Source organism: Phyllostomus hastatus, unplaced genomic scaffold (assembly GCF_019186645.2).
Source record: "Phyllostomus hastatus isolate PE091 unplaced genomic scaffold, TTU_PhHast_1.1 phas_contig_40, whole genome shotgun sequence".
In the NCBI taxonomy this organism is placed as follows: Eukaryota; Metazoa; Chordata; class Mammalia; order Chiroptera; family Phyllostomidae; genus Phyllostomus; species Phyllostomus hastatus.
This window is the reverse complement of record NW_025333872.1, coordinates 30,772,290-30,796,315: the sequence shown is the minus strand read 5'-3', so window position 1 is coordinate 30,796,315 and position 24,026 is coordinate 30,772,290. Positions and strand designations below refer to the sequence as shown.

Genomic DNA, 24,026 nt, shown 5'->3' with positions numbered 1-24,026 from the left:
AATTCCAGAAACTCAGCCACTTCTAAGTTCCACAACTATTCCAATTGTGTTCACAAACTTTCTGCTAAAACAACTCTGCTTTATTTATTGCCCAAGACATATCCTGTCCTCTGCTATTTTTTTTAACTTGTCATTTTGAATCTTGGACTTAGATTGCCCACTCCCAGTCCTTCAGTCTTCCTCCTCTAGAAATTCTTCAGGAACCACCTCGACACAGAGTGCATTCTGCCTCCCATGAACTACCAACAATTCTCATTGTTGGAAGACATTTCTCCACGGGTGTCTTGTGTTTCTGCAGGTCATTGGGCAGACACTTGCTGCTTTTGTCTCAGATGCTGTCTTCTATGGCATCTGTATACCAGCAGCCTTGGGAGAGAGATAATTTCTCTCTCCACAGCAAAGGGCAAGCCTGTTTACTGTCCCCTAGAACAAAGATAATGTTTCCTTTCAGGGCAAAAGTCAAGCAGACTTACTGTCCTTATAAAAGACTTGGGTTCCCCAAGATCAGATTCCGTTCCTGTCATGCAACCACTGTGTATGCAAGGGTCACTGGGTCCTCTTTTCATCACCCTGTGAGAACTGGGGAACTTGCCCAGACAATGATTCTTAGGCCACTGCTATTGCTGTGAATAATACAGATCTATGTGCCTGGTCCCTTGTATGTTCTGCCAGCATCCAGGAACTGTACTAGCTTGCAAGTAGGATAAAATATCAAACAAGAACTTCACAGTTCTTAACAACTATTATTTGGTTTTTATGGCTTCTGAATATATTATAATATATTATAACAATCTCCTCTTCCCCCTCTTTTTTCTTGTCATTGGTTAGTGGAGAGATTGGTTTATAGAGACGTTGTTTTATGGAAAATTTTTTTCCCCATGGAATGTTTTGAATGTCACATTGAGCTGACTGCTTCCTGTGTGGTCATTCACACAGTTTCTCTGCACCATGTATTTCCTGGGTTGTTTTTCACGTTGGTCACACCGTCTCCACACCTCTCTTAAATTGTTTGGCTTTTGCTTATGTTTACTTCTGGTCACCGTTGTTACTACATTTAAATTTCTGTGGGCAGGGAGTCTTTTGATTTGCCCTAAAAAACCTTCCCACCTTTTTTTTAAGGAACATCATGATGAGAGTAACAGCATTTGCTGAGTGAATGCTCAAGAAAAAAATGATTTAACAATGAGTCTGACTAGACAATGGCCATCCTTTCCCCACCAGAGGGTGCACTCCACACTGGATTTAGGGTTACATAGTCTGCTTTGGATTCCTGGATGTTGGTGCTCAATACAGGTAGCTGAATTAATTCGTGTATAAAAATACATTGTCAAGTGGAGACTTGGTCTGGTTACACTTCATTCGACACAGGAGCTCCAACTGAGAACAGTGAAATCTTTATTCATAGTTTCTGTGACTATGGTTTCATCGTTACCACATTTCAGTCTACTATGTAGTAACTCTGAAGGCCAAGACCACATCTTGAAAAATGAATTCTTAAGAATTTTCACATTTTCCACCAACCTGAAAATGTATGTCAGTGTACACATACCGACTGTTGACACACAGGGCAGTGGCCTGACTAGAAATTCTGGACCTTGTGCTATTTGATACTTCCAGAATAAATAGACTCCAAGTCCCTCGTGGTGGTAAGGATGACTTGGACAGTATTGAATCTTACAGAAATGAAGAAAAAATGGCAGAGGGTGCTTTCTTAGCCCTTATGTGAATTTATTTCCTTTGTCTTTTCCACTTTGCTCATGGAAGTCAGAGCTAACAGAATAATCAGCTCCTAGCAGCAACTGCCTTTAATTAAATCTAAGTAGTTTATCCTAAGAAGATATTTTATTTAAATGCAATGTTTTTAAAAGCTTTATAGCTTTCCATGCAACCACAACGTTTGAGGCCACACAGATCTGAGCTAGCCCCCTTGTGCAGCAGGGTAAATGTAATGCTGCTACAGTTTTCTGCCATAAGTTGCTCACACTCTGACAGGAGAGGTTGTTTTAGTACAGGCGAGGAGGTCAGGGTGAAGCGTTCACAAAGCCTGTGGGTGTCACCAAAACAGTCCTTTTTGAAGAATCAGAACCAGTTAAGAAGGCAGAAGGAGTGCAGTGCCCCATCCCCCTTCCTTAGAGATGGCTTGGTGTCTGGATTCCTCGGCTTTGCCAGTGCAGAGAGTGGAGTTGTCTATAGCTACTCACTTTTAATGGTACAACATTTTGAAGGTATAAGATCTTGGGAGATTTAAGTGGGCCATGCGAAGCTGCTTCAGGTGACTCACAAGAGGGCAAGGCCTCATCTTAATTATTTTTGTATATTTTGCTTTGACCTTGGCACTGTACCGGCACATAAAAGGCGACCTTTACATGTGTTTTACTTGCCTAGCCCAAAAGGTCGGTCCTAAAGGAGAGGATTCAGATGCAGTGTTTCTGGCTCTTGCTGGTCACTGCCTGTCTGCCTGAGAAACAGTGCAGATGGAGCGCTGCCTCCTCTTGTTACACGGTAATCTCAAAGGGATTGTGAGGGCTTTTTTCACTTAAGACCCTTAAAGCCCACTCTCCCTACAGCCCATGTGCAGCCCCAAGAGCCGGACAGTCAGTGCACATTCAGCCGCGGTTTCTCTTTCCCTCCCCACAAGGTAAATCAGCAAGAACGTACATACAAGGGAAACACTCTCATCTGTCGCTAGAAAGCGTGGCTAAATTAACCCCAAGCAAATCAATGAGGAGGCTGCTTTTGCCTTTTGAGAAGGTAAGGGCCCTGCTGTAATCTAAACTTTCAGAAATCAGCACCCCTTCCTTTGTCTGCCCCTGACCAGAAGAACCTCACAGCAACCCTGGGGCAAGAATTTCTAAAGGCAGTTAGTTAACGGGCACAAGGAAAGTTTATGCCATCTTCTCACTGATTGTTCTATCCCGTCGCTTCTGTCAGTGCCGGGAATCAGATCGATGACACACTTTTAAAAAACACAATTTAACTTTCAGGCTGTAACTTTGACCTCCGACGCCAGGGCTCACTCTGACCGCGAGAGGGCGCTGTCAGACAAGAAATCTAAAGCTCTAGAACCGCCGGGAACCCAGGAGTCGAAGGGAGAAGAGGTGGGAGTAGGAGCTAGGAAGAGTGAGGGGAATAGTTCGCGGGATGTAACCTCAGGAGTAAAGAGCCACAGAAAGCAGCCAAACTGAATAAATGCAACCAGCTCTGCCTCAGTCGATAAATATTATATATATATATATATATATTTTTTTTTCCCCAAACATTAACGGATTCCAAAGGGTATTAAGAACTGGACGCACTACTGATGGGCACTGGTTGAAAGGTTTACACATTTTTGACACGTTTTGTCCGTTTACCAGACTGGATGTTCAGCGTAAGGGCTCCCGGAAGATAAACAGTGCAGACGTCATGCTGGAAGGCCCCTCGGGTGCCCCTTGGGATGCATTTGAATTGAACCTTGTGTGGCCCCCCCCTCTCTCCCGGGAATGGATGTGTTTGGATTAGCTTGTGAATATGCGTCTGTGTACTCCCCGACCCGGGTGTCCCCTCCTTCCTCCTCCTCTCATCCTATTCTGGAAACTGCGTAGGAATCCTTTTTCTGAGGCCAGAGAGCGTTTGCAGCCAGTGGTTTATATTACCTACATTCCTTTGCAGAAACTATTTTCAAATGCATTAAATCTAAGAATGTGAGCGAGAATGTCTTTAACAAGGGAGGATGGCAGCGCAGGTCTCCAAACCCAGCACTTGGCTCTGAGTTGGAGAGCGGTGCAAAGTGCGTGCTCTCAGGGGCAGAGGCCTCCTCCACCCAATCTGCGGTGTTCAGCCTCAGTTCGAGGAAGCCAGCCACTGCCCTTGGCTCCCCGGAGGGTGACTGCACCTCTCGGCTGATACATTTGCAGTTCTCAGTCAAATTAACAGCAGGGGACTCATTTTAAACCAAGAATATAAACACCCAGAGTTTACACTATTCCCTAGTCTAGAATCTCGACAGAACAACAAAAATTTCTTTTTAAAGTGCAAAAAGAGAAAAGCGCTCACACACACACACACACACACACACACACACACACCTCGGCTAAATGCAAATCTCAGCCAGCCTGGGCTGATGTGTTGTCTTTTTCCAGACGGGGGTGGGAGGTGGGAATTGTGTCCCAGGGGCGTCCCTGGTCGTTCCAGGCCGCGGCTCCTGCCAGGACCCGAGCGGGTGCAGCGGGTATTACTGGGTGCCAAGAAGGCGGCTGCCAGTGCTTCTTTGCTCTGTTCCGGGGGCTGCCACCCACCCTCATGCGTCTGTGAGAGGGGAGTAAAGTGAGGGTGCGGGTGTAGAGCTGGCAGTGATGCGAAGGGGGGGTCTATACAGGCGGGGATAGGGGCTCATTGGTACTGCGGCGATGACCGCGCACTATGCTTTGCACGTCGGGTAATTCACGCCCAGGACGCACTCGAGCTGGGGGGTTGTGTGCCAGACACCCGGGTTGTGAGAGTTTGAAAGGGAAAGAGACTGTGCTGTGTGCGTGTGGGCTCTTTGTGCGAGCTGCCCAGTTGGACTTCGAGTGGGCCGTGTGTGCTCGGGGAATGTGCAAAGGTGGCGAGTTCCATTTACCCCCATTCCAGTCCTTGGCTTTTCTGGCTTTGGCTGGTGGCAGCCTATGCGTGGGACGGAGTGCAGGGGGTCGCCCAGCAAGTTCTTGTCATTCTAAAAGCAAGTTCGGAGATTATCATGCTTGATGAAAGGAAGGCCAAATTAGCAGACGTCAGATCAAATGGGAAGAGAGGTTTACTTTGGCGACTAGACCTCCGCTTTATTGCAGGCGGTTAATTCCAGGGACGCCGCTCCCGCGTTCCTCTTGGCGCCACCTCCTGCATCCCCGGTGGCTCAACCTTGCAGGGGTAACCCCTGGGCCTCGAGGCCAAAAGGCGCAGGGCTTGCGCTGAGCGCACAGGCGTATGTAATCTGAACCTCTCCTGAAGCCCTTTTCAGATGCCAGAGTGTATGCGCCCCGCGCTTCCTCCCGTGCGTCTAGTACAATTTGGCAACCCTGATTGCCAGGCTTCCTGCTCAGAGCCAAGGGGTGGAGTGGAGTGGAGTGGAGTGGAGAGGAGGCGGCGAAAAAAGGAGATGCTTCTGGCGGAATTTCAGCCCCACATTTGGCCTCCATCTCCCCATCAGTGGGGGGAAACTTATTCCCCTTCGTTGCCTGGACCCCATGGGGTTTCAAGGGCAAATTTTGGTCCAAACCCTTCTCTTGGGCCCGGGTGAGAGCTTTCTACAGTGTATAAAACTTGTTCCTGAGTGACTTCCTATTAGAAGGACCCCTAGGTTTCACGGCGGTGGTCGCCCTCTCTCTTGGTGCGCGTACTAAGCATCTCAGTTCCGTCCCAAAATATCAGGAGAGAGAGTCGCGACTGGCAAAGCCCTCCCATCGATGGGCCTCTTGCGGGAGGTCTGTCCGGGTTTCCAATCGCCTTTCCGAGATCGAAAAAGACAGAGGGTGAGCTGCGTGCACAGACAGTTAGTTAATGGAAACCCTGTAAAATCGGCTTTAAAAGTGCACCCAGGACAAAGGGGGAGGAAGATGTAGGTAGTGATGATTAGGGATGGGGCTAAGATGGGATGAGGTCGCTCACACATTCTTACAGTTTTGAAAATGAAAGCCCCTACTGTCCCTCCCATTGTTCTTAATTTAGAAAAAATAAATTCATTGGGGGAAATCGCACGGATAGGGAAACCCAAGCTCCCAGCCCGCCCCAAGCGGAGGAGTGCGCGGCTTCCCTTGGCAGTGAACTCGGCCGCGGCTGTCCCCCTCCCCGTCCCGCCCCCCCCCACACCCTCCCCCGCTCCCCGGCGGGGCACTGCTACTACCGCGATCGCCACCTCACGCCGAAGGAATGCTCGAAGTATGCACACGTTCCCAAAAGTAGACCTCCTTCACCGCCGGAGGAGCATACATCACCCGTGGCAGCCGTCCACCTTCCCAGGCGTTTCGTAACCGAGTAAACTGAGAGCTGGGAACAGCCCTCTATTAAGTAGCCCGCGGCGCGGAGCCTCTTCCCACTCGACGAAGGCGAGCCGCCCAGTTGTGTCCGCGCGTCGGCAGCTGCGGTCCCCGGCCGTCTCCACCAGTTCTGCCGCTCCAGCTGCTCTTCCCCGGATCCTCCTCCTCCTGCTCAGGGTGGCCCGGCCGCTGCCCAAGTCCCAGCAGCCGCCAGGTGCTCCTGGAGCGCCGCGCCAGTTGTCAGGGCGCGCGGGGGTCGCACGGAGCGCAGTCTGCTACGACGTCGCAGAGCCGCCTCCTGGATCGTAGCCTCCGCAGGTGGGTCCGGCTTCCAGCGGGTTTCCCTCGCCCCATCCCTCCCAAGGATAGATAACTAGGGAAACTTGCTTCTAGCCTGTTGCTTGCTCCGCCCTAAGCTATTAAGGATCCCGTGCGAGGACCGTTTGGACTTGTAAGTATGGAGATGTGCCCGAGATTTGCCAGGTATATTGGGGTTTTGTGGTTCATTTGTGTCTTTAAGGGAATACTAGCTTTTCTTAAGAGCTGGTGCAGGCGGCCGTGTGTGCAGAAAGCACCCTGTTCACTGTTCCTGTTTGTTAGAGGAGTCGAATCTATGGATGCTGTCGATTTCAATGAAGGGCGCGCCGGGTTCTGTGGCCACCGGTCCTTCATTGTGTAGCGACTGCCGCTTTGCTGCGGCTGCCGTCGTGCAGCCCGGGCGCAGGGAAGGTATTTTGGTGACGCATGGTGTGGAATTCTTTGGAGGGCCGCTGAGTGCTCTGCAGCTCGTCGAGGCCGCGCGGGTGTGTGTGGCATCTTGAGACAGATTCCTGGTCGAGTGTTCTGGCTCGTTCCTCTGCTTTTCAAAGCATCCGAGATGGCGGGTTAGTCTAGTTCTAGGGAACTGAATCTTGGCTGAATTTCCTTAGCTTCTGGAGAAAACTCCCTCTCCCGACCTCTTCCCGAGTGCATTGGTGGAGGCCCTACTCGGGGTCGGGGGGACCTCCTAGGTAGTTTCCATCCCAAATCCTAGAGAATGTAGGGATGAGAGAGTGTGGACGCCGGGTTCATTGAGGGATCGAAGACCTGTAGCCAGGAAGCAGAAAAGCACATAAAATCGAGCATCCTCAGGGAACCTCTGATGACCATTCCGGGCTTTCCAGTACCCCCTGCCCCTCGCCTCAGCATGGACCTTCTAAAGGACGCTGGTTCGCTGCGGGTGGGAGGAGGCAAGAAAGAAAATGAGCGCTAAACTCACCCTTGGCTAAGGAAAGTCAAGGTCGCGGTGGGTAGAGGAGGTAGGTAGGTAGATAGACGTCAAGCAAGGGACTTAGAGGCACCCCGCGAGTTGGGTGTGTGTGTGTGTGTAATTTCCTTTTTAAACTGTAAGTTAAGGAATTGACCTCTTCCATCGGGGTGGAAAGGGGGCAAGTTGGCAGAAGGAGACTTATCCCTTAAGACTATCCCCTTCCCCCAGCAACCAACTCATTTTCATTCATGAGGGTGAAGTGAGGGAATCCTCCTTGCTACGGAGGGGCGGCTGTTTTCAGACATTTATGTCTGAGATTGCTCAATGAAGTGTTGCTAAGCATTCAGATAAACGTTTGTTTAAAAGGAGATAAAACTTGAAAAAGAAAAAAAAACATAAAGACGGAATTCTTGGCTGGCTGGCTGAACTCAGTGTATGTTCAGATACCCGTCCGCAACGTGATGCATTCTTGCCACTGAATCTGGCAGCCGATAGGTGGCACTCCAGACCCAGACAAAAGCGCCTCTGCTACCAGTTTCTTTTCTTTTTCTTTTTTTTCCCTGGAGACTAGCGGTTTTAAAAAATATCTGCACAAGCTTTTCGGGTAGATTGTCAGCGTTTAACTTTTCGCGAGCACGACTGCCAACTGAGTTGGAAATTATTATAGCAAAGTAAAGGCCAGATGACGGGAACAATGGGCCAGTCTCACTTCTTGCTTTTCACTGATGTAGAAGAGGGTTAGAAATGTCAAACAGTTGTTAATTAGGAAGAAAGAAATTGCTAGAGCCCTTGGATCTCCAGAGCAGCGCCAAAATTTTAATTTTGGCTTCATAAAAAAGAGCTCCGGGCAAATTTGGCACGCCTGCTTACCAGACATTTAAAACACAATTTACACTCAGGCCGAGGAAAGCTGCCCTAACACATCGTGCCAATAATTTGGAAAGACCTGGTTGGAGCTTGTAAGGTTTTCTCAAAGAGGGCTAGACCTTTGGCTCATTTTTGGATTCCCAAGCACGACTTCGTTTTTCAGGAGGCCTAGTCTGTTGCCTTACGATAATTTATGTACCCTGCAGTCAACTGTCTTTTTATATTTTACCACTTGGCACCTTCCCACTTCATTGCTAGCAGCTTTTGTCTCAGCATTGGACCTTAGAATGTTTTAGAAGATTCCCTTCTGCCCACATGGATTAAGCACCTACTATGTGCTAGGAACCACAAAAGATGAATAAAGCTCTTTGTCTTTCAGGAATTAAAAATTTAGTTACAGTCAGGAAAAATCAGAATAGGACATACATTCTTCTCTGGAGCACATATACCTGTAATCTTCTGGGATAAGTGAATGGTTAAGTGAAAAGATTATTACTGAACATTGTCATAAATATATCTTTGGGAAACAGACAAGAAAGTTTTGTCTCTTCTATTGCTTGTTTCCTTTTTATTATGTATTTTAGAGTTGTTTTTTTCCCTAATTCTGGGTAAAGGATTTATCAGATTTGAAGACAACACAGCTAGCAGGAGGGTCAGGTTTCAGCTGGGCCTTACATATTTCTGTATAATCCATTTCAGACCTAAAGAGCTGCATATTTGTAGGCAGAACAAAATGAAGAAAAAAGAGAGTAAAAGAGGTTTATTATACTTTTCCAAATTACCCCGAGACCACTAAAGTACAGTTACCTAAAGAGTTCAGCAGCTAGGAAAAAGTGGCCGGCCAAATAAAATCCCCAGCTGGAAGAGACATTTAGTTGAGTCAGAGATAAAATGACCTCTGAATTAGCCATCACCTAGGCAGGATGAAGTCATGTGGGGCCTGGTAAGTCCTTCACCCTGGATGCTAAGCAGGATCAGCCTCCAGGAAAACAGGACCCTCTTTAAACTTGAACTCCCTCTTAGTGCCGTGATTAAACTGCTGTAGATGAACTTGACTTCCACTGCTCCACAATAAGCCCATTATATGCTGGGCTTGGCCCTGTTGATTATTCAGGCAGATATGCTAGGGTACTGGCCCGGGGCCTGGCTCCAGTTGTAACCTGGTTCCAGGCCTGCTCAGACCCGGTTCTGATGCGGCCACTGCTTCCTCCCGCAGATCCCTTCATGTGGCTGTGACGTCGCTGGCTCAGGCCAAACATGAGGACAAGGCTTCCCACAGTGCTCGCCATCCTGGGCGGGGCCCTGCTCCTGTCGTTCATTGAGGCAGAAGGTAAAAGACTCTTCCTTCCCCTCCCCCAGTGACAATGTTGAATTATAGAAAAGAAAAAAGAAGTGAATCTTCCTTCTGCGCTCTCTGTTCCCCCGCACTTTATCTTTTCTCTAGGGGTTTCTCTCCTTCAGAGAAACTCCCCCTTCTACTGAGGTTTGTCCATTTCCCAGCTCTCCGGTCCAGCTCTTTCATATTCCGCTTAATCCGTTCCGTACAATGCTGTGTGGTCGGTCTCCTTGCGCTTGTCTCTGCGGTGTGCTGTCCACACTGCCACCTACGCTGCTGCCTTCCAAGAAGACCTGTTGTCCGGGAGGGGGCGACGGCTGCTCCCACCTCTATAAAGAAGATACCACCGGGTGATACCAGGAACCCTGTTGCGCGGGCGGTTGGGCTGGCTCCACTAGCTGGTAACTACCTGGTTTGGGGCTGCGTTCTCCGTGAAGGCACAAAATAAAAGACTCCAACAGCACCGGCTCTGCGCGTGTGTGTGTTTTGTGGGGAGCTCAGTTGGACAGGCGGACAAAGCAGACAAATAAGGTAGAAGCCAATAAGGCCCAGGGAATAGGTGGCAAGTAGAGACCCGGGACCCGTGGTGTGTTACATGGTCCAAAGTCGCTGCTGTTTCTGTTTGGTTTGCGGGATTCGAAGGGCAGTGGCCCTGGGCCAGCCGGGCTCAGACAGGTTGGGTCTGGGCCAAAGTTCCCAACCCCAGAAGCGAGAGGCCAGACTAGCCGGGGGATGGGGGAGGAGGGGCTCCCCCTGCCCCCTCCCTCATCCTCCCAGAGTCAGACCTGAGTGAGGAGGTGGTCAGGGGCTGGGAGATGGATAGTCCTGACCCTCTGGAAAACGAAGGACTTTGGACAGATTTTCAACCTCACTTCTTTTTCTGGCCTTCATGCCTTAATTTCTCAGTATTTGCTAAACACGCCATTTCTATATATTAACCAAATGGGGGCTTCTGTATGCCCTCATTTATCATTGGAGACCTAACAAACTAGATTTTTTGTTCTGCAAGGTAATGGAGTGATACCATAAAAGACATATTAAATTTTTTTTTTTTTCAGTAAAGAAATGCCCCTGGTGGAGTTAAGGGAAAAAAGAAATACTGGTCCGTGGGACAGTTGTGGAAGTTCCGGGGGGGGGGTTCTGCTTTTCAGAGGTCGTGGGAAAGTAAAGACGTTTCATGGCAACACTGAGATTTTCACAAACTTCTTACTGTGTTTGATTTTCTACTTTAAGATGGCTGGTACAAAAAAAAAAATCCAGATTGGGGAAAGCAGAGAGTTTCCAAAAATGCATGACATGTTTAAAAAAGTGACAGAAACTTGCTGGCTTTTCTTATCTGATGAATATTTTTGTGAATGGAGAGGCTTTTCAGAGTGGCCTCTGTGAAGTAATGTTCAGAAGAGGTTGCCTTTTATGCTTCTTTTTGTGTCATTGTTAGGAAGGAATTTTATTTGAGCAATCCTGGAAGCCCAGCTAAAGATATTTTTAGATAATTCACTGAAGTGGCCTAGTTACTGCTCATTAAGAAAATAGTTATTTGAAAATCGGAAAGACTTGAGAATTCTTAGGAAAAGAATTAGGTTGGAAATGATGTAAGTGGAAAAAATCAATTCTGAATTGGATAATGGCTGGTTAGCAAAGTGCAGTTAAAAAGAACACTTTAGTGTGTCTATTACTGATTATTTCCATATTTTTCACGTTTTGTCTTTTTAATTTGTATTTATTTCCACATGGTATAGCTCTTTCTTTTGCTTCATAAGCTGTGTCTTTTCTTGTCTCTCATCCCTTCACATCAACATTTAATAATTATATTTTCATAGAATTCATTTCTTTAACTTTATTCGCTGGTTTGGAATTGTCATATATTGTGAGCCACCAATGAAAGCCCACACATGTAACTTAAAGTTTTCTGGTAGTCACATTAAAAAAGGAAAAAGAAACAGGAGACACTAATTTTTAATAATATATTTAATATAATGTATCCTAATAATATCACCATATCATTTCAGTATGTAATCAATATATAAATTATTAGTAAAATATTTTACATTTTTATACTAAGTCACTGAAGTTGAGTGTGCATTTTACACTTGTGGCGCAATTCATTTTGGAGTAGCCACCTTTCAAGTGCTTGGTAGTTGTCCGTGGCGGGTAGCCCCTGCACTGGACAGCACATCCTCTGTGTCAGCTTCAACTACTGGTCCCAGGAGCCTGGGAGGGCTAATGAAATTTGTGGCCAGGGCTTTTCTGGGGACAATGAGCTAGACACAAAAGTTCTTTGAAATATGTCTGTTGGGGACACTTCAAAATTTTAATTCAAGCGCCTGTTCCCTGCTATGCCATTTTAATTTTAGTTCTAAAGTAGTCATAGTTATTTTTCTTTCCCTTTTGCAATTCATACTTGTACTCTTGTATTTCTAGCATTTTCCAACAAATGTCTATTAACTTAATATTTTTATATGCTGAAAACCCAATACTGTTTGACATTATTTAAAAAGTTTGGCACTCACTTTTTGCATTTCTCTTTTTTAATAAGTGATCTTGTCTTTGTCTTGTTTTTCTTCTACCATCTTATACAAGGAACTTTATTTTCCCTAGCACATTAGTTTGTCCTATAGAAATAAGGGTGAGAGTGATTTCTTTTGCCTTTAGAATTTGTAATTTTTAAGTACAACATAGACTTTATTAAGCTTGTCACTTGCCCAGTGCTCTGAGTGACCTAGAGTTATAAAATAAAATGAACAATTGATATCAATTCATCAGTGAGTTGAGGCCATATGCTTTATTACCCTGTGTTTAGGTTAAAAGGCTAATTAATATATATTTCTATAATTCTATGTCAAACCTATATTAGAACTTTCAGATAGAAGAGAACTCATAGATCATCTATTCTAATTCTCTTCTTCTCCACCTGAGAAAATGAGGAGTAGAGAAGTTGAATGTTTGCATAAACTAACATGGTTACCTAGGGACAACCTTTAAACAGACAAGACCCAGGTCTTCTAGGCCTGATGTAGTGCTAGTTTGCCCCTACTGTGCCTCTTTCTTGTTCAAAAATTGGTCAACACAGTCAGTTTAATGAGGGAACACATTATATAATGTTTACAAATGATTCATTACTTGTCTGAAGTATTAAGTTTTCAACTGGTTATTTTTGGTATCTTAGACATACAAATGAAATGAACATCTACATCATGTCAAAGATTATTAAATTTATGCTAGCTTTGGATGGAAAATTTAAACTAATGCCTTTTGAATATAGTAAAATCACTCTCCGCACACTTCTAAAGTTATCTACCATTAGGGTAGCATTATTTTTAGTGTTATTTTCCCAAAGATTAGACTACAGTTCTTACCAGTTTATCAAGATTGTATTTTTTGTAGTATGTTCTCAGTTTTTCTTTATCTTTAACACATTTTATATACTTATCAAAACTTATTAAACTATTCTCCTCTCACCTGTTTATCTTTCCATCCATCCATTCATCTCTGCACAGTTTGTACACTCTTGGATGTTTCTTCCTTTTGAGTGCCATGATTTAAGAATTTTGTTTCTTAAAATTTATGTGTCAGGGTAGACACTTTAGTTTTAAAATCAGCTGAACAAGTGTGTAAATTAGTTTGTCAAACGCTATCTGTATCTGATTTGGAGATATCTAAGTACCATATATTTATTATTGAACAGGCATCAAATACTGTTTTCTTATAGAGTAGAAAGAAATAGATATGTATATGTTAATAGTTAACTAAGTGTAAATATTGTTTTTTCTCTTTTTTAAAATTTAATCTTTATTGTATTTTTCCCATTACCATTTAGTCCCCTTATACCCCTTCCCCCCAGCATTCCCCACACTGTTGTCCATGTCCATGGGCCCTTTCTTTTACTCAAATATTTCTTATTCTTTCTATTTAACTCAGTATCTAAAGAAATTGTATATGCTGAGTCACAACATGGGATCAAAGTTTTGCTGCCTATTCACTATGTTAACCCCTCTGAATTTCACTGACCCATCTATGAAACCGGGATAACACCTGCTGTGCTGGATTGTCATGAGCAGAAAAAGAAACAATTATAAAGTGGTTTAGGGAACACAGAATGCTGCTTGTGATGATGTAAGGGCAGTTGTGAGTTATTTTTATGGAAAATAAAAAAATTTCAAAATTAATGAAAATACATTTTGCATTGATTCAAATTGATGGCAGTCCATACTCACACCTACCTCGTTATCTTTTCTTTTCATGAAACAAACCAAAAATGTGTAAATTGCATGGCAATTCTGGAAGGTTTTGTGTGTGATAAACGTGGCAGGAAGAAAGGCGGAGTGGGTTGTCTGTCGTGCACATGCCGGTCGGCCCCTCTTTCCTACTTTTGATTCCCAAGTACCGCATCTGAGTTTCTGTGCACACCTTCAATTCCTCTGAAATGTTAAAGACTTTTCCCAACAGTCAATTTTTCAGTTTTTCTGGAATCCTGGTCATTTGGAAACCAACAAGGTGGGCCGCTGCTGCCCTCCAGCAGTTTTAACCTAATGTCTGCTGCTTCAGGTCAATTTCCTTACAAGGTTGGTGGTACTGTTTTTCCATGTACTGGTTTTTTTAAAGCATGCTCAGGCCAGTTGTGTCTGCCTTTGCATTAAATTTGTCCTGAGCCATTGCTACTGGAACAATATTTTATAATGATATTCTTAATAGCCATTGTCCTATTAACATTTGTTGCATGCTTGTTATACTAAGTGATGATGACAGCTGACTCTCGCAATATGGTCAGACAGCAGAATGTTGAATAATTAAACCATGCATGTAGATTAATAGTCTAATCTCACTGCCTGTGTATGGATAGTAGGAAAATAACATTCATTTCATTACTAGCATATCCAATAAAAATAAAAAGCCATCTTCTACAATTGTAAGCAGCAGTGTGTTAAAGCAAATGTTTGCTTTATTTGTGTTGTTTCCATTTAAACATATTAATATTACATAAATCCCTAACCCCAGTTAAATTCTGTGACCCATGTCTCAAAGCTACTGCTGTATTTCAATTGACCTCTGCGAAAGAGATTTTAATCTCTCAAAAATTCTGACTCACAAGGAATACTCTCAGACTTAAACACTTTAAGAAGTGTTCAGACTATGGCTGAAAGTCTTCTCCCTTTGTTGACCTGCTTCCAGAGCAATAATTTGTAATGCATTGACCATGCACTGACAGTGAGTCAGTCCAATGCTGCATGATGAGGCATGAACATTGCAGGGAGGATATCATTATAAAATATTTCTGAAACGTCTTTGTGTAATGACTATTGTACATGGAGGCTTTCGTTCATTGTGGGAAACTAAAAACAAGTCAACATTTTATTGACATGTGCATGATGCTGTACGGTTTTGTATGTAAACTCTCTCTATACTTTTCAGTTATGCCTTTCATTGACTTCTCCAAGTTTTTATGCGCAGTCATGTCTCCAGATTGCTGACTCTTCTTCGCTGTTTTCTTTAAGTTCTGTAAATAAATGTCCATAAATATACATTGATGTTGTCTTTCCATAATTAACCATTGTTTTATAGAGGACCATACTGGCATTTTAACTTAAAATGCTATTTCTAGTATGGAGTATACCTGCTGCAAAGGAAAAGAACAGTGTTGGTTTACACCTTGCAAACATACAGCAATAGGTGTAAACAGGCAGAATATTTATTTTATAAACATCTGCATATTACTATGTACATTTATAAATTATGAACGCCTCTTATTTGAATATTTGTTTATGTGACTATGAATATACATTAAATGTATATATTTTTGTGAAACATAGCAGTGCTAAATTTCCCATGATTACTTCTTTTCATTAAAATACAGCTTCATCTCTGCCACAGATTGAGATTTATCAAACAAAACTTAATAGCAAGATTTAAATGCAGAGAATGAACCAAAAACATCATTGATTCTTTTCCACATAATGGAAAAAAAAAGTATTATGTCAGTGTTCTAAATGAACTTCTGTGGTTGTAAGCAGGTTGTGATATGGCATGCTCATTCCAAATGCACTCAGCATGTATTGAAATTCTTTTAATTGTTCTGTGAATTGTTTGCATATGTGATTATTACATGTGATCTCATTGTACTTGTATGTACTTGTATCCAGATATGTTTCTATTATGCTTGATTTTGCTGGCCATTCTTGGATGACCTAGCAACTCAAGAATCAAAAGTGTTTTGTGCTGTCTTCTATAATATGTATATTCTGTGATGTGTTGTCATATCTTGTCAGCTTTTAATTTTATTCTTATCCAACAAGATATCTTTTATATTTGTTGGAAACAAATTTATGCAAAGACAATTTAGTAAGCTTTGCTCAACACAATTCTTACTAATTAAATTGACCATTTTCTGAAATTGGAAAGTGTGACTGATATTAACTCTCTCTTTTGCAGTTGACCCACCTTCAGACTTGAATTTTAAAATTATAGATGAAAATACAGTTCACATGTCATGGGCAAGACCAACTGATTCAATTGTGGGCTACAGAATAACAGTGGACCCTACAACAGGTAAGTTTTGCTCTTAGGAGCATCAAAGATAGTACAATCCACTCTTTTTCCCTCCTTTCATTCTATATAAGGAATCCGAGATTTAGAAAATCTGAGAGATTTAGAAAACCTGAGAGATTTAGCCAGTGCCACCAGATATTTGGTGGGACTCAGGTCTCCAGACTTCCAGCATAGTACTCACTGTTGTATTTTTATAGTGGTGAGGTTGATTGACATGGTTTGCGGTTAAGCTGTTATTAAAAATGGACTTTTTGGGAACCTGATCAGATATTGCGGGTGATATTGGATTTTTTTCACTTCTTGACAATCTTCTTGAATTACTAATATTTCCAGCATGTAAAGTATCAAGTGATGGAGTGAGTTGTTATACCTGCCCCGTGTCTTACACACTTCAGGGCTCAGGAAACATTATTCTGGGGTAATGGTGAGCTACCATGATGAAAGATACTTTAGTTATGTGGATTCTGTAGATCCCAGGCTAGGATTCTGAAAAAAAATTGTTTTGATTGCTCTTAAGAGCAATATTTAGTGTTCATCGTTATGTTGTCCAAGTGTGGAGAACCAATCTCTGTTGATTAACTTTTAGCTCTGACATGTAATGGGAAAATAATAATTTCCACTGACACTGACCAAGTGGTTGGAAGAAGTCTTGATAGGCTGATGGTAGAGATGAATGATGTCAGCATAACTTATCACCAGTGTTGTGTTTACTTATGGTTTTTAAAGATACCCGCGATTTAAAGTGCTGATTTGCTAGGGAATGGGGAAACTATTTTTAAAATATGATCTGAGGACTTAAAAAGGTGTCAAGATTTACTTTTTCTTCCCTGGCTGGTGTGGCTAAGTGTCTTGAGCACTGGTCTGAAAAACAAGGGGTTGCTGATTTGATTCCCAGTCAGGGCACATGCCTGGGTTGTGGGCCAGGTGCCCAGTGTGGGGCGCATGAGAGGCAAACACATTGATGTTTCTCTCCCTCTTCTTCTCTCTCCCTGGTCCTCTCTCTCAAAATTAGTAAATAAAATCTTAGACATTTAAAAAATAATTTGCTTTTTCTTTTTTGAATAATTTCTCTCCAATATGTTTGCAGTCAGCAAAGTCACTCATTCCAAAGCAGAAAAAACAGTTGAAAAAAGCTCTATTCAGTTTCCAGATATTGTAAACCACTGACTTCGATATTCCCCAAGCTAGTACAGGGACCACCCAACACAGCAGGGCCCTGGTATCTTGGGGGCCCTGGTTGGTTCTATAATGTTCTACACATAATCTGGGGGCATTTCTCAGAGTCCTATTACATCTGTTACCTTTTTGGAGTACTTATTTTTCGATGAAAATTAAATCTAATTAAAAATCTTAACAAGCACTTAGTCCTTAGAAAGTACCGTGTTTCCTGATTAATCTGAAATGTAACACAATCTAAAGGGAAGTATAGAAATTATTAATAGGTAAGTAAACATCAGGTACTCTGTGCCTGGAAACATTTGCTACTTAGTTGATGCGGAGGTGTGTGGCTGCCCAGTAAGGTGGGCACCTGTTTGGGTGTGGGGACTCTTTGCTTCCACACTGACTGTTTCCCAGTAGAGGTTAATAGTAGCCTATGGGGTTAATTTCCCTGGAGCTGATTTTCATCTTTTTTCCTCTTTCTCTGCTCTCCTCCAATGCATTATTTATTTCCTACTTTATATCTCATTTATTAGAAGATTTGTTATTTATTATTAGTTTTCCAAAATAATAAGAGATTTTTGGTTTGCTATTCTTGTGTATCTTTAATCTAGAGGAACCCTTGAGTCCTCAAACAAATATTGAATATGCTCATAACAAGTGAAGGCAATGCCAGTCTATTCACTGAATTTCTAGAATTCAAAGTTTTGGTTATGAAGGACAGTAAAACACAATGTTTGGATCTTCTGATAACTAGTATATATTGAATTTTTCAGATTTTGAGTGTATGTGGGAATCACATCATATTGTATTGTACATAAAAAGTTTTGTTACATTCGTATTTTCATTTCCATATTTCCAGATGGACCCACTAAAGAATTTACCCTGGCAGCTAGTACCACTGAAACTTTATTGTCAGACCTTATACCTGAAATAGAGTATGTGGTGACCATCACTTCATATGATGAAGTAGAAGAAAGTGTACCAGTTATAGGCCAACTCACAAGTAAGCACACATATAAAGTACTTTTATTCTTTTAATTCATTTTGTGGAAGATTTCTCCAACTTTCACATTTAATTTGTTACCTTGCAGAGTTAATTTGTATCAGTATTAACTGTTTTTCTGAAAATAGTCATTTTTATGATCCTAGTTATTACTGGATGTGAATAATTCATTCCTGATTTATAACCCTGGCCTCTGGAATCATCAGGAATGTTATGAATGAAAACTATTAAAAACATTAAAGTTTGCCAGGCAACAACATTAATATCTTTTTGAAATATAGCTAAAACTCACTAAAAAAATTTAGTTGCAAGTAAGTGCATATTTGGCTGTATTCTATTAACAGCTAGTCATGGACCATACATTTAAAAGACAATGCATTTATTTTATTTTTAGGAAGTATTTGTATGGGTTCATTTCCTTCTGTAATAATCAGGTTTTGACTCAGTTCAGACAGGTGGTCCGACGAAGCCAGGGGAGAAGAAACCTGGAAAAACAGAAGTACAAAGTAAGTATTTCCTTTAATATTTTTGCTTAGATTTGTAAAAGTAATAAAGGTAATATGAATATGTTTCAGCCTTGGCTGGTGTGGCTCAATGGATTGTGGACTGAAATGTCACTGGTTTGATTCCCAGTCAGGGCACATGCCTGGGTTGCGAAGGTCAGGTCCCCAGTTGGGGCCGTGTGAAAAGCAACCGAAGTTTCTCTCACACATTGATGTTTCTCTACCTCTCTATCTCTCTCAGTTTCCCTCTCTCTAAAAATAAATAAATAAAATCTTAAAAGAAAAGATGTTTCAAAACATAGTCTGATCACATTTCTGTTATTTTCTATAAGCTTTATCTAGAAGTACAGACAATGTAATAGTAATGTATGACTAAGTAGTTATAATATCTATGTTTTGACTTTCTAGCCAATTTTTCACTCTGTTTACTAAATATTATTTTTACTAGAAATGCTTTGAATTTCTGGGTGTCCAAATTTTCCTGCAGGATTCTGGTAGTAAGTGAAAAATAAGCTTTATCACTGGACTTAACTCATATCTCAAAGACAAACTGATAGAAATAGGTGGTAGCTTAAAGATGTATGAGAAATATGAGGCTGGAACAGAAGGAAGATGCTCCCATAGTGTTACAAGCAATTCAGTTGCCATGAAAATGTATATTTCCAGGTCTGCGTATATCTTATACTCATGTCTAGGGTATTAACATGACCTTGGTTGATGACAGTTGTAGCCTTTTCCAGAGCCTCATAAGACATAATTGGTAAGTGGGTACATTTGTAATCAAATGAAAGCAATTTTATTTACTCTAGATTTTGCATTTTCTAGCCTCCTTTTGGTTTATACTGCTTTGTCTGATTTAGTGGGATAGACCTTTAAGGGGTTTCTTGGACTCTAATTTTATTACCTTGAAGAAGTTGGATTTATGACCCAGGATGACAATATAAAGATTGTGAACCCAAAGCCTCCTTTATCTGGAATTTTTTATTCTAGATCACTGTTTATCATTCTTTCTGATGTCTAATAAACTAAAATGAAGTATGCAGTTACAATGCTAATATTTTTCCTGAACCACCAATATTTATCTTAGATCAAAGCATTATGACAAATACTGACTTTTCAATAGATTTAAATTGGCCCATTAAATAGCATGCAAAAATTTTTTGGGCATACAACCTTTATTTTGCTTGCAAAATTTTCCAGGACACTTTCCTCCTCTTACTAGGGAAATACTTTATTATTATTATTATTATTATTATTATTATTATTATTATCTATCAACTGACCACAAGGACACAAATATTTTCAGAAAGTTCACTCAGTGTTGCCTTACAAATATAGATTTTCATGAAAACCAACCTGTTCCCCTGACCACAGAGAGTTGTAAAAGCAAGTCATTGCATTTTCATAATTTAAGGCTACCATGTGCATTTTTACTTTTCCTTTTGAATTAAAATGTTTTTTCCCCTCTTTGTTTAGTAGAAGTAGGTTTTTGTCATCAAATTTAAATATATTGATAACTAAGAAAACAAGATAGTCTGGCTATCTTACATCTTATTTGTGCTTGTCTTTACTCCTGTTAGAATTCATTAGCCCTCTAGACTAATCACTGCAAACTGTAGACAAGTATATTGAAAAATGAAGGAGAACATTAACAGATTTGCTCATTTCTTCACCTCAACTGCATTTGCCTGAATGGTATAGCATTTGTTTTTGTATTTGTTTATTGCTAAAGACCAAGAGGTAAAAACACTTTGCTTACCTTTCCTTTTTACGTTTCCCAGATACTTTATATAATTTTTACTTGGAGAGCAGGGGAGTGAGAATACAATCTATAAAAATAAGTTGATAGCATAAATACTTGGATCACATGCTCTTGGAGAGTAGGCCATCTATCTATTTCTCTTCTTGCATGTCTTATTTAGCAATTTAAAGACTTAGGTTTCAGAAATGCATTTTCATGAAGACACTGAAACTGCTTCTATGTGTGCTAATAGAATTTTATATTCTTCTGTGCATGCCAGTTGTGGGTCAAGACCAATGTGAATATGTTCTAGTGATCAAGATGATTTAAGGAGCCAACATTTTTGCAGTGTTAGTTTGTATTCCTTTAGCAACAAGTAGATTTAATAATGCATCATTTAAAAATATCTCAAATGTATTTCAGAATGCTCTGTCAGTGCCTGGACTGATTTAGTATTCCTTGTGGATGGCTCATGGAGTGTGGGAAGAAATAATTTCAAGTACATATTAGACTTTATTACTGCTCTTGTGTCTGCTTTTGACATTGGGGAAGAGAAGACAAGGGTTGGAGTTATTCAGTACAGCTCTGATACCAGGACTGAATTTAACTTGAACCAGTACTACCGAAGGGATGAACTTCTTGCTGCAATTAAAAAAATCCCATACAAAGGTGGCAACACAATGACAGGTATGTTTTACAAATTGTGTTATTGTTGAAAATAAATGAAAAATCCCATTTGTGAAAGAAATTAAGCATTGCACAATTATCATATGTTAAATAATTTTGAGATTAATCACAGCTTTTGACTTTGGCAAAATTGTGTAGTGCAGGGTGAATGAATGTAATATTTCTTTTCATTTCAGGGGATGCCATTGATTACTTAATTAAAAATACTTTCACGGAATCTGCTGGAGCAAGAGCTGGCTTTCCTAAAGTGGCAATTATTATTACGGACGGCAAATCCCAGGACGAAGTGGAGGTTCCAGCCAGAGAGCTTCGCAGTATTGGGGTCGAAGTGTTTTCTTTGGGTAGGTCAAGTTTTGTTATTTTTATTTTAGAACTTTTCAATACTTAATGCTTAGGAAGACAAAGGGTTGACTTCTCAGGGAAGGATGCTGTTAAAAGTGTTACTGCATTGCGTAGTGTAGTATTAAGCCATATCATCCTTGAGTAAAAATTCGGCTTGTCTGTTTCTCTCACGTAACTCCCTTAGTGTATGCATTAAGTGCGCTGGTATTCACATTCTTTGCCAGCCCTCTACTCTTCAAAGAATGCTGGGCCAATGATTCTAATAAAGATCCTCCTTGTATTATCATTAAGTGTTTTTTATGTTTCCTACATTGTGTAATACTTGAAGAATTCAGAGGGTTCCATCCAGCTCATTTAGACTCTGGAAGAGAAAAGTATTATCTTTACAGATGGCAAGGACCAATGGTGGTGTGGTCGGCAGGAGGGCCCAGTCTGTTTTCCTGACCATTTGTTTTTATCTTGGGCTGGCCGCTTTAGGTGAAATTATAAAATGCCTTTGTCATTTGAACAGCTACACTTTATTTATGGAGCAGAGCGATTCTGGTTTATTACTGAATAAGGATTTGAAAATGTCTTCACTTGTGAAAGACTGAGAAAACAAAGGTCTTCCCCAGTTCAGCACCTTTCTCATTTCACTATGTCCTCTTCTTTTTGTTTTTAAGGCATTAAAGCTGCAGATGCAAAAGAACTCAAACAAATTGCCTCCACACCTTCACTAAACCATGTTTTCAATGTGGCCAACTTTGATGCGATTGTGGATATTCAGAATGAGATAATCTCCCAGGTGTGCTCAGGTGTTGATGAACAACTTGGTGAATTGGTTAGTGGAGAGGAAGGTGAGTGGACTGTTGTGTGTTCCATGCATTAGTCCCCTCCATTATTTGATAGCATCTGTAGTTTTGCAGGTGTCCAGGAGGAGACACTCTCACTCACCCACATCCTCCAGTGATTCTCCGTGTTCTCCACTTGTACAGTTTGTTGGTTATGCAGCTTATTGACATCATCTGTGCTGTTTCCTTCCCCCTCAGTGGAACATTAAGTGATAAAATATTTCTATCATTGTAACATTCTTAAAAATATTTTTTGGACAAGTTTGACTTGGTTTTCTTCTCTAAGATCATTTTGTTCATATATATTGAGGGTCCATAATTATGCTATTCAGGTACTTGCTTTAATTTTCTTACACTCTGATTGAAACATTGACAGTGTGGGACAGAATACTAATTTTAGCATTCTGCAGTGTAAATAATAGCAGCAGTGTTTTGATAAATGGGGAAGGAAAAGAGTTTTCCATCATCATATTCTGTATCATGTTTTCAGAACTTTAAGAATATTTCAAAATCAGTCATTTTGATCCTCTTATAGCTGGAAAATGTTTCCATTTGTATATGTTATTGCTTCTGAATACATGGGAGAAAGAGAAGACATTTCATAGCCATCCTTTCAGGTGTTAAAAAGTCACAATTTCCATGATTGCTCCCCTATTAGCCTGAAAACTGACAAGTGATTAGAGATAAGTTCGAAATAGCTACGTCTTCAATTACATAAACTTTTAAACTCCAAACCCTGAGTATTTTGGCAGTGTCCATTAGCCCTAATTCTTTCAAAGCTCCTTCTCATTGCTTCATGGGCTCAGAATCTCTTTCTTTGCTTTAACTGCCTAATGGCTGACTTTTTTGATTGGTGTAAGTACAAAATCTATCCTCCAACCCACTTTTCTCTGGTTAACCTTTCTTCACGTAATCTTTGAAGCTTTCTAACTCCTCTTCCTCTTCACTGGGCTGCATGTACCGGGAGGCCAAATTTCTGATCTGCCACTGTTGCAGCTCCCCCGTACAGGGTGCAGGCCACACCCCAGGTGCTGTTCTCAGTCTTCTGTCCTTGCTGGTGTTTGCCCATGACTTCTGTTCCCTGTGCTGTCTCTGAATCGCTCAAGAGTTCTGGTCAGCCTTGTGGCTGGAACATTCATTGCCTCTCTCCCATGATCTCTTTCTTCTTCAGACACCAGTTTTTTTATATATACTATCTGATTGCCTTTTTGAGGAGATGGTGAGTCACCTTGTACTTGTTTATTATCTACTTCTTGTAGGCTGATGTAACAATTAGAATGATATCTTCTGGGAAATTGATTCCATTGACAAATGTGAAATTTTGAAGATTTGGTCTGAAATATCTGAAAGTACTTTATGTTTTGTGTTAAGTGTATGGTACTTTGAGTAGGATAGAAATTTTTTAGATTTCAGTATTTGTTAGTATATATGTTGTAAACTGCTGTTTCACTACCTCTTGTTGGTGACATTATGAACATTGTTGAACTATTTATTTTTTTACCTTGAACTAAGGGGGAATAAAACTGTCTAAAATGATAGAAACCTGTCATTTTGGACTTGGTGAATTCTTTACCTTTCTTGGAATACTATAAAGTATTTTTTAAATGTTATATTTTTATCTTATAATATGACTAGAGGGGAAAAATTTCTGAAGAATTAAGTAATTGATTTAACAAACATTATCAATACTGAGAATAAAGACAATGAGTAAATGGAAATCTTGGTCCCAGGGAAGAATTAGGCATCAGATGTCCTATCATTAATTTCTTCC

At 41.2% G+C, this 24,026-nt stretch overlaps 1 protein-coding gene across 1 annotated transcript in view; it reads left to right on the top strand.

Annotated features, from left to right (window-relative positions):
- Positions 1 to 6,069: 6,069 nt before the first annotated feature.
- Positions 6,070 to 24,026, top strand: part of COL12A1 (collagen type XII alpha 1 chain) — a 111,984-nt gene continuing 94,027 nt past the window's right edge. Inside the window, exons 1-8 of the mRNA XM_045843384.1 lie at positions 6,070 to 6,311; positions 9,326 to 9,439; positions 15,872 to 15,988; positions 18,009 to 18,152; positions 18,599 to 18,658; positions 20,820 to 21,083; positions 21,260 to 21,424; positions 22,088 to 22,261. Coding sequence (XP_045699340.1) covers positions 9,367 to 9,439; positions 15,872 to 15,988; positions 18,009 to 18,152; positions 18,599 to 18,658; positions 20,820 to 21,083; positions 21,260 to 21,424; positions 22,088 to 22,261 — 997 coding nt within the window. The 5' untranslated portion in view covers positions 6,070 to 6,311; positions 9,326 to 9,366. The remainder of the gene's footprint in view (positions 6,312 to 9,325; positions 9,440 to 15,871; positions 15,989 to 18,008; positions 18,153 to 18,598; positions 18,659 to 20,819; positions 21,084 to 21,259; positions 21,425 to 22,087; positions 22,262 to 24,026) is intronic.